Below are 10,911 nucleotides of genomic sequence, written 5' to 3'. Positions count from 1 at the left end.
AAGATGTGGGAAGTGAGCTAATTTCATAATAAGCTTAGTTTAGTGTCGTATTTGTGTTAAAGCCAATTTTATTTTAATCATACCAGGGTTTGCCATTTTGGAGGATTTTGTTTTGAGCTTTCACAAAGGAAATATGGTACACAGAGCAGGTGAAACACCCATTTGCCTGAGATACACAGTCCAAAGAAGCTTTATAAGGACTTAATGAATTCTGAGACAGATCTTCAAGTATTTGAAATGCTATCATAAGAAAACAACCAATGTTTGTTCCAAATGAAGAAAACTGGAATCAAAATTCTCTCTTTCTGGAGAACCTATAGATGACAGTTATTAGTGTCTAGACTGCTGGTGGCCTGTGTGTTAAGTGTGTGCATTTTGATGTTTGAAAGATATTGCCCTGGTGAGAAACTCAAAAGACTGAAGTGTGCTAAAATGTTGATAATGGGATTGATTTTGTTAATAGCAGTGGTGTACTTTCTACCTGTGCTTTCTAAAATGAGGAATTGCTGTTATTTTGATTTTAAAAATGACATCTGGGAGTCTGACTTGGTGATGCACTCCTTTGATCCCAGCACTTAGGAGACAAAGGCAGACAAATCTCTGTGAGACTGAGGCCAGCCTGGTCTACATGGCAAGTTCCAGGCCAGCTGGGGCTACAGGGAGACCATCTAAAAAACGAAAACAAGCACCAAAATAAGAACATTTAAGAAATAAAAATAACACCTGTTCTTGTCCTTTGGCATTCACATAGAATAAAATATAAAAACGTTTTGATGAGAAATTAATTTTGTTTTCCTTTTCCCAACTTTTGTTATTTGTTGTTTATTTTATTTATTTTTTGTGTATGAGTGTATTGCCTACATATGTATAAGTACCTCAGTGTTGTGCAGTGCCCATGGGGTTCAGAAGAGAACGTCAAATCCCCTGGAACTGAAATCAGATGGGTGCTTGAAATTGGACCTGGGTCCTCTGCAGGAGCTCTTAGCTTCTGAGCCATCTCTCCAGCCCCAAGTTGTTTGTTTTTTTGAGATGGGGTCTTACATAGCCCTGGCTGGTTTGGAACTTGCTATGTAGACCAGACTGGACTTGAACTCAGAGATTTGCCTTCTGTTGCCTCCTGAGTGCTGGGATTAAAGGCCTGTGCCCCTGCTCACCATTCCCTGGCTTCATTCATTTATTTATTTGTTTTTTATTTATTTATATCTCAATGGCACTGCGGATTGAACTCAGGTCCTCACACATGCTGTGCAAGAACTCTGGCACTGTTCTGCTTCCCAGACTAATTTATGCTATCTCCATTTTAGTTTTTTTTTTTTTTTTAATTTCTGGAATTTTTCAAATGACAAAATAAGATTTGTAGTGAAAACCAGAAACACAACAGAATCCAACTTGATGCTCTGTGACCTTGTACAACTAACTGACTTTGGATACTGTGTTTCCTCATCTGTAAAGTAGCAAGTAATAGTTCTCCTTATAGTGTCCCCTCCCTCAGTCTCTTCTGCTTTCCCTTACTTTCTTATCTGTTTTGTTTTTCTCATTGTCTTTTTGAATACTTTCGCTATGCTGATAAGCTCACCTTAAAGTCCTAGGTTTAAAGAATCCTTCTATCTCAGCCTACTGAGTTGTCCTGGTCACAGGTAGCTGTCACCACATCTTATAGGTCTTTTTTAGGAATAAACAAAATTGTATATACAGATATATCTGTTGAACGAGAGGTACTCAGTAACTGTTGCTATTAATATAATGTTGCTTCAGAAGATGTGTTCTAGAAATTGAACTGTCAGTTTTTCCACTTGAACTTCTTCATTCTCTTTTCTTTTCCCTCTCCATTTCTCTTCCTCCTTCTTCTCCCTTCTCTCTTCCTCTCCTTCCTCTTTCTCCCCTTCCTTCTCCTTATTTTTTCAGACAGGGTCTAGTATTTGCTAGACTGACCTTGATCCAGATCCTCCTGTCTCCGTTTCCCTCTGCCACTATGCCTTGCTCTTCTTCCCTCTTTATTTCAGAAAATTGTTGATTTCAATAAAATTTACCATTTGTGTGTTTGTTCTTTAGGCTTATCTCTGATAAAGAACATATGTTTGTGGATAGACTTTTTTCTCCATTGTTTGGTTGTTGTTATTTTAATTGTTGCCATTGTGTTAAACAGTTTGCTATTTCTAGCTAAACCTTGTGTGTTCAGCCCCCCTCCCTTTCCCATGGAGACAGTAAGAGTAAAGCAAAAGAGGTTTTGTTGAGGCTGCTAATTTTCCCTCTGTTTTACTGATTGTCTCTTCTAGGAACTCCCAGCCTGTGTCCATTGAAATGCCAAGAGGAAAGAGTAGTGCCTCTCTTGGTGCTTACACACCACATTGTAGCCAAGAGCTCTTAGATGGGAACAGTACCTTTGAATCCACTGTAAATAATTTTCTTCTTTCCCTTTTCATACATTCTCATACTGGAAGAATCTTGTTATTCTAAGGGGTACTCAAGAGAAGGCTAAACTGCCTTGTGTATGTTCTAATCAAATTTCTCATCAACAGATGTGTGATACTAGATTTTAAGCTGATGAGATTATAGATAAATGAAAATTGTTAGTGATAGTAAAACCTTTTCTTCCTTCCCATTTCATGTGAAGCCTGGAAGTGGAAAATATAATATGCAGAATTAATGGTTTTTAGAGAATGTGTCGATTTTCTTTCCTCAGAATCCACCCACATCCTTATGAACCATATGACAAATGATAAAGATTTCTGTCGGACTGACAGTATATAGTAGAACAGGAAAGGGTTCTGTGACCCAGCATTGAACCACTTTCATCTTTACATTCTGGAAATCCAGATCCAGAGGAATCAATATATTCCAACTTGTTGGCTCACCTAGAAAAAGGACCTTTGACTTTTATGTCTGTGCCTTATGTTACCTCACACCAAGCTGAGCTGATCATTGTGAATCATTAAGCTAGCCCACAGTCAAGTTCTGCTACTTTGTATTCATATTGAGCTTTCAGAAAAGAGTACTGGCCTGAGAGATAGACTTTTTCCGCCCTTTGGTGTTTAGTCTTCAGCATAGCCACTAGGTGGCATCTGAATTCAGAAGCTTTGCTGTAGGAAATCTAAAGGCTTCTGCCATAATATCTAGAACTAAAGGAACCACACAGTGTTGACCCCTAAAATTTTTTAAAGTTTGGATAAAGAAACTTGCCAAGAAAAATTTAACTCATTATTTGAAATATACTAAACTCAACTATGTGAAAAATATTCTTATACTATTTTCTTGAACTGGCCTAGTTAGTGTTACATGTTGGGCCCATGGCATAAGACAGTCTAAGAACACTGGTTGCTTTTCTTGAAGAGGTTAGTGCTCCTTGTAGATAAAGGGTGGGTTGTCAATCACAGAGAGGGAAGATAGGATTAATATAAATAACTGTTATCCTAAGTGCTCACAGATAATCAATGTATTTTAACTACATGTTCCCAAAGTTAAAGGAACAGGGAACTAGACTCAAAATCTCCTTTAAATTTGTAATTCTAGCTCTGGTTTAGATGTGAAATGATTGGTTGTTATGTTTCCAAAATCCTAACTGAATAACTTTTCAGTGGTTACAGATGTTTTTGATAAAAAGTTGGAATTGTCACATCAGCAGCAAAAGCACAGACTGCAGATTCTGTCTTCTGTTCAGGAGTACTGAACAAGGTCCAGAGGGGAAAGCAAAATACACTTTCTTTTTGCCCCACCCAGAACATCTGTTCTCCAAAGGGGAACAGACTAGCAAGGACAATTTTTAATTGTCCTTTTAATGTTTGTGTGTGCAGAAAGGGTAGAAAAATCTAGATTCCTAGCTCGAAGCCAGCAGACAGAAATAATAGAGCTTTTCAAATAGCAATCTCGTGTAGTTCAGAAAATGTAATGTTTTTGAAACATTTCTCTCTGGTTATATAAACTTCCCAGGTCATTTTTATTGACCTTATTTTTTGTTTGTTTTGTTTTCTTCTGTAAAGCACAGACTGTCCATTGAACTGATTCAGATTATCTGTGAGTAGCTAGTTTGATGGAGTTGGGACAGAAAAGATGGAGTTGGTGATTAAAGCATCTCTGGTCCCTAGAGAGGTTCTTGAGAACCCTGGAAGCAGGAAACATTTGATTCTAATTAGAACAGAAGGGAGCGGCCATGAGGAGCAAACCATATTGAGGACAGAGGGGAGGCAGCTTTGTGTTCATTGGGAGGAAGGGAATTCTAAATTATAGCTTGGTGAAAGTTGATCCAGAAAAGATAATAAACAGTTTTTCTATATACTAAAGCTAGGATCTTTCAATCTGTATTCCAATACCACATAGTATGAAAGTTTTTATAAGTCCCTGGCCAGATTTCCGTGCTTTCCTGTTAGCTTAAGCAAGAATTTTATTTATAACTTTTTAACCTCTCTCTTTGTCTTATACTGTTTTTAGCATAATCTCTACTGCAAAGGCACACTATACATGTTGATATCAGAGAGCCAAGATTTATTCTCTAGAGGTACCAGAAAGGGGGTACTATTCACTTTCATGTCTTGAATGTACTTGGGACAGATAAGGAAATAAGAGGCTTGCAGTTGGATATAGTGAAATTGTGCTGCATCAACAGACAGACAGATGAGAGAAAAACACTTGCAGCCGAGGCTGGGTTTGCTGTATTTCTCTCATTTAAGCTGGTTAGCAGGTTTAAATGCCTGGCCAGAGGAAATGGTAACTCATCAGACCTTCCGTACCCCGTTTATAGCTGCTAAAAGAAAACACCTTTCACCAGTTTGCTTGCAATACTGACAGAAATTGAAATACTAAGTCACTTTTCTTCCTTCTATTGTGGTGTTTAAAACTGCATTCATACTCTCCAGGTCTTTGTGAACAGCTGCATTCTGGGCAGCTCAGGGAGTCTATCTAATCACTTCTAAAAGAGAAAATCCTCCATTTTTTTTCTTTCTCTTTTTCTCTCCTTTCACCCCTTTTCTGTGTTTTCCCCCCTTAGTTCCTCTTCCTCATTTTCCTTCCAACCGAGTAGAATATCTGAAGTGAGTGAATGCTTTCCAGAGTAAGACTGCTCCTGAGAATGACAGTAGGGAGACAGCTGGAAATATCTGGAGTAGTAGGAAAACAGTCAAGGCCCAGCTAATGTGAGTAAGAGAATTAAAGGGGAAGGAAGCCTCAGCCAAGTGACTCCTAGTCACAGGAACACTAAGAAACATGCATTCATCCCATGCCTTCCACTTATTTTTTTTTTTAAAGCCCTGGTGTCATTGCTCTCCAACTCCCCCCCGCCCCGAACAAAACAAAACCTTAACTTTTGATGACTTCTAAACCTTTTCAGACATTTTTTATAGCCAATTCTACATCCTAGAGACATAGCTCTGAAATATTTGGCTAACATTTTTCTCATATTAAATCATTGCTTTGCATTCTGCAAGGAGATGCAGTGTATGCTTTAGGTGGATTTAGAGTTCTGTACTTTCCCTAAGTAGCTAAGTCTGTTGCACAGGCTTGTAGTGTTTAAGGTGATACCCCCTTCCTTTATTAGCATACTATTGATATCAAAGGTGCTGGAGTTGCATCTTGCAATGCTTCACAGTCTTTGTCACAGGGGACATGAGAGGAGGAAGAGCAGGAGGAGTCCTGTTGGAAAAGGAAATCTTGTTTTTTTTTTTTTCATCTGTAGATGAATCATGTTCCCACCACTGCAATTAGGTTTTCAAACCTCCAAGATTGCTAGTGCAGCGCTGAAAGGGCAAGTAGTGACGATCTCGAGAGAGGAGGGAAAAGGGTGGGGAGGCTGGAGGGATGGGCTGGCGAGCCGGTAGGGAGGACGGCTGCAGGACTGGTCTGGTTTTTGTTTTTTTTTTCCTTTCTCTGCTGTCCTTAGATATTTTCAGCTCAAGCCAAAATCCAGCCTGCTGCCTAAGGAGAATCAGTACTTTAGGAAGTGCCTCCAGCTTCGTTCTTTTTCTTTTTCCTATAAGGAAAAAATGGTTTTCCTTGTCTTTATTGTTTTAAGGGAAACAATTCAGTGTTTTCTCATTCTATCCTTCTGAAATAGCAGTCTTCCTTTTTTCATAGTTCTCTATTCTTGGCAAACTGCATATTGGATTTTCAACACTGGCCCTGATTTTCCTTCCTACGTGTGCCAGCTATTATGCCTAACACGTTCATTCTCAGTTTTTCTACTGGAGTTCTCGGCAGTGATGGAAAAGATCTGCGCTTAGCTTTCAATCAAGATCTGCCCAGTGGTGACCTTGAGGCAGTCATTATGTACATTATGAATTAGAAGTTCATCGTCTCAGTGCTCTGAAGTTGCCAGAAAGTTCTCTGATCACGGAGTTGGATTCTATATTTTTGGTTTTTGGTGTTTGGGGTTGGTGGTGGTGGTTTTTGCCCTGAGAGTTTTCTGTATAGAGGAATCTAGAAGCAGAGATCTCTTTCTGTCCCATTGTAAAGAATTTGGAACTCTGCACCTGGGTGAGCACACTGGTCCCCGGCTTCAGGGGGTATCCTTCTGCATTGTGTTACTTCTCTTCTACATCTGGACAAAATGTATGAGCGGCACAGGAGGCGCTACAGCCTGTGTGACATCTCCAAGGTGGACAGGACTGTGGATGTAGTACTGCTGAAGGTAAGAAAAGGTCATACCTCATACAGACCTGAAGGTTTCCAGACTGTTTTCTCTCTTTAGATCTAGCAGCTGTTTCTTTGACCTTCCTAAACTGGGATGAACTGCGAGAAAGCTTGGGCCAACAGTGGTGGAAGGGAAGAGCAAGAGGGTGATTCTAGAGGAGTGTCTGAGTAGAAACGCTGAGAGCTTAGGATCTGCATCAAAGCACTTATTACTGAAATGTAATTTTACTTGCTTTAAACTGTAGTCTGTGTTCAGTAGACTCTCATACTCCTGAGAATCACAAAAGAGAAATTCACTTTCATGGTTTCATGGTTGTTCTTTCATTGGGTACTGCTGTCTTCTGTTTCACCCACCCACCCCTGCCAGAGTCTCCCTCTTTCTGCCTCTTGGTCCTTTTGTTTGGTCTGGTTCTTTTCTGTTGCTCTGCTGCTGCCTCATTCTTAGTTCCCCAGGTGGAAGATACTTCTGGAAGGCCCTCCAGTCTGCCTCCTACTAATGTGGCAAAGCTGCCATGTGGTTTGGTTTGACTGCTTTTCTGTCATAACTTCTGACTCTGTTGATAGTTTCACTTGTTTGTTTTCTCCACATTAGTGATATTGGGTGTCTGAGCAGAATGGGGGTGGAGACTGGACAGACTAATTGTTCACAGAAGACATTCTTGAGTCTAAAATTAGTAAGGCCTCTACAGCTGGTAAGATGGGAGTCTGGGAATGTTGGACAACTCACCAAAGAGTACTTTTTGGAAGTTAAGTGATTTTCTGGCAAAGGTAGTGGAAATTGGAACTCAGCCAAGTGCTTCACAGATGCCAAAGGAACCTCAATATCTAAGCTTATGAGAGTAGGGTGGGTGGTAGAAAGGGAGCAATCTTAGATCAAGTGCTAACATAACATCTGAGTCAAGGAACTAGTAGAAGTATATTACTGATGTATCAACTCAGTTTAGTACTTGAGACAACCTATTTTTTAAATTTCTTATTAAATTTTTAAGTTTGTTTGCTTGTATGTGTAACAATGTAAGTGTGGACAGAAAACAACCTTTGAGAGTCTTTTCTTTCCTTTTACCACGTCAGTCCTAGAGATCAAACTCAGGTCATCGGGTTTGGTGGCAAGTGCCTTTACCCACTGAGCCATCTCACCCTTCCTTTTTTTGGGGGGGTGGGGGGTAGAGACAGACTCTACTAAAACAGCCCAAGCTGACTTAAGCCTCCTAGGTGCTGGGATTATAGGTGTAGGCTACCATATCTAGCATCTCCCTAAGTTTTCCTCTGGTTGAATGAAATCGATGAATGAACTCAGAAGCCTAGATAAAGAAACCTGTGAAACCCCACATTAGGTGGGGCACAAGGAGGAAAAGGAAGGATTTGTGGTGTGGTGCTATCATTTTCCCTCCACAATCACTCTCCGGTGGTTTAACTTGCTAGGCCTTGGGTGATAGACTTAGTAATTTGGTGCTTTGAACTTCTTCCAAGATACTATTGGTTTTAATTTTTCTGAAGTCATTTCCTCTGAGAGATAATAATTATATTTAAAATTGTTGCTTCTTATATAATATATTTAGAAGAGACTACTTTCTAGGACCTTTATTTGATGATGCCTTATAATTTCACAGAGCAAGAAGGGGCATTCTGTTTGTGTGCCTCTGTGTGTGCACATAGGTATGTGCACATGCATGTGGAAATGTGTGTATGCATGTATTTGAGACAGATGAAAACCAAAGAAGGGGACCATTTAGGAAGCAGAACTGGGGAGAAGGGGCAGGGAGGACTTGAGGGCAGATATGATCAAGGTGCAATGATATATGCATTAACACATCATAATAACACCCATTTTTCCTCTAAATAAAATAATAAAGTCAAATAAAAAGAATTCTATTATATATAGTATTCTATAGTTTAGCTAAGCATGAAAGCCTTCTATAAATAAAACCAAATCAGGTTACAAAGCATGGAGATGCGATTTTATATTTTAAGAAACCTCTTGTATGAATTATTTGACTTGAGACTTGTCAGGCAGCAACTATTTTACCCCCATTTTTCTATGAAAAAATACTAGAAACATCACTGAGAACTATGCATTACAAAAATATTAACTACCTAATTTATGGTAAACATGGTGCTAAGTCCAAGAGTTTATCTATCTTTCAAGACAGATAGTGCCCAGAAAAACAAGTACAAATGGTTCTGATTTGGCAGAAATAATGAGGATGCCCAGTAGGGAATAATAGAAGAAATAAGATCAATTAGAAGGGCTTTTGGAGGTCCTGACATTTAGAATACTGATCTCCACAGGATGAAAAGCTGTCAGCCATATGAAGGAAGATTTGTAGAAAGATTGAGCAGAGGCCCTGAGGAAGTTAGAAACTGATAGGATCATACTGACAGACAGGTAGCACACCGCAAGTTAATTGTGAGAAGGCTGGAGCCATAGATACTGCAGAAAAGCAGTCCCTGGCAGCCATGGTGAGAATTTCTGTTTGCTTTATAAAGATCATTTTGACAATGTGGAAATCGGCTAGGTTTTGATATGGTAGTCCCAACATAGCCAGTTGATGGACTTAAAGTAGGAAGAGGAGGATAGCTATCAAGGCATAAGCATTAAATGTTTGCATTCTTAGTCACTATCTCTTCCTATGTGCATAAAAACAGATTGGGATAGTCAGTGATTTCCCCTGTATCTCACATCTCATATTTAACCAGCTATAGTATTCAAGACTTTTTTCACAACCCATACTTTTTCTTGCTATCCTAAGTCATCTTTGAACTAACTATTCCTTTTATTACATGAGTATATATAAAATTTGCATATATGTTGAACAGTTCCTTCCCTGTATGAAAATTCCTTTTATGACACTTTGGATAGGTCCGTGATAGCACGTGAGTCCATTTTGTCACAGTTTTTAGCAAGTTTCCTCTACAATTCTTTCGCCTCCTTCTCTCAGTAGCATTCTCTGTTTTCACATTATTGCTTTGAATTTTAGTGTATTCTGTTAGTATTTAAAAATCAATTGAGAAACTAGGGAAGTGGCTCTGTCAGTAAAGTACCTGCCGTGCAAGCGTAAGGACCTGAGTTTTTGACCCCTGGTATCCATATAAAAACCAGGCATGATAGTGTGTAATACCAGTGCTGGGCAGACAGAGACAGGAAGGTCTATGAGACGTCCCAATAATCTGGTCAAAGAGCTCCAGGTTCAGAAAGAGACTGTGCCTCAGAATATAAAGTGGAAAGTGATTGAGGAAGATACCCAGCAGTGACGTCTGGCTTCCACACATATATGTACACAATGTGTACATTCACACAAATGTATATAACACATGCACATCATGTTGGATGCATGCACCACTTAAATTCTCAAGTGATCATGTACACATTGTCATTTTACTTTTAGTTTACTTTTTTATACAAAAGAATGTCATTTTTCATCTGTTCATCACTGTACCTAAACATACAGAATGATATTTTCCTTTCTTTTTGCTCTTTTTTGAGTGTTTTTTTTTTTTTTTTTTTTTTTTTTTGGAGACAGGGTCTCCCTGTAGCTCCATCTAACCTGGAACTCAGTATGTAGACCAAGCTGGCCTTGACCTCACAGAACTCTGCCTGCCTCTGCCCAGTGCTAGGCTCAGAATATCTTTTAAATCATATTTTAAAACTCAGTAGCAATGGTAACAGAATACACAAGACCCATGCAAATTTAAACAAAAACAAGCATAAAAGTGGGGAAATAAGCCAGGCATGGTGGCGCATGCCTTTAATCCCAGGACTTAGGAGGCAGAGGCAGGCGGATCGCTGTGAGTTCAAGGCCAGCCTGGTCTACATAGTGAGTTCCAGGACAGCTATGGTTACAGGGAGACCCTGTCTCAAAAAGACCAAAAAAACAAACGAACAAAAAAAAAAAAACTGGGGAAATGGACAGGAGGCCAGAGTTCTGGAGAGGAACTATTGTCAGCTGATCATTGCTGGGTGAGGCAGAGTTGATATTCTTTAAGGGAGTGATGATAGATAGACTGGATAGACTCCAGTTGATATACTCACACCGAGGGACATCTGGATACACAAACTTGACTGGATAGGCCTTAACATATATGACAGAATGCGTGAAATCCTGTGGACCAGCTCTGGGGGGAGGGGTGCATACAGGGAAGGAGGGGCTAAATATGATTAAGATGTATTGTATGAAATCCACAGAAATTTGCTAAAAAAAATTTTTTTTTAATGTTTCATTTTTTTTTAATTTTTAAAAATGATTTATTTAATAACAACATACTTAGAAGAAGCATATCATTACAACACAATTA

At 39.3% G+C, this 10,911-nt stretch overlaps 1 protein-coding gene across 8 annotated transcripts in view; it reads left to right on the top strand.

Moving 5' to 3' along the window:
* The window catches only part of Akap13 (A-kinase anchoring protein 13), a 370,808-nt gene that overhangs the window by 227,391 nt on the left and 132,506 nt on the right, over positions 1 to 10,911 (top strand). Inside the window, exon 1 of one of the 8 annotated variants that reach the window (XM_029555685.1) lies at positions 6,536 to 6,616. The exons of the other annotated variants lie outside the window; for them this stretch is intronic. Coding sequence (XP_029411545.1) covers positions 6,536 to 6,616 — 81 coding nt within the window. Of the gene's footprint in view, positions 1 to 6,535; positions 6,617 to 10,911 lie in introns of those variants that run through there. 8 annotated transcript variants of the gene reach the window in all.

Source organism: Nannospalax galili, unplaced genomic scaffold (assembly GCF_000622305.1).
Source record: "Nannospalax galili isolate Female #2095 unplaced genomic scaffold, S.galili_v1.0 scaffold63, whole genome shotgun sequence".
NCBI classification, from domain to species: domain Eukaryota; kingdom Metazoa; phylum Chordata; class Mammalia; order Rodentia; family Spalacidae; genus Nannospalax; species Nannospalax galili.
This window is presented reverse-complemented; position numbering and strand designations above follow the sequence as displayed.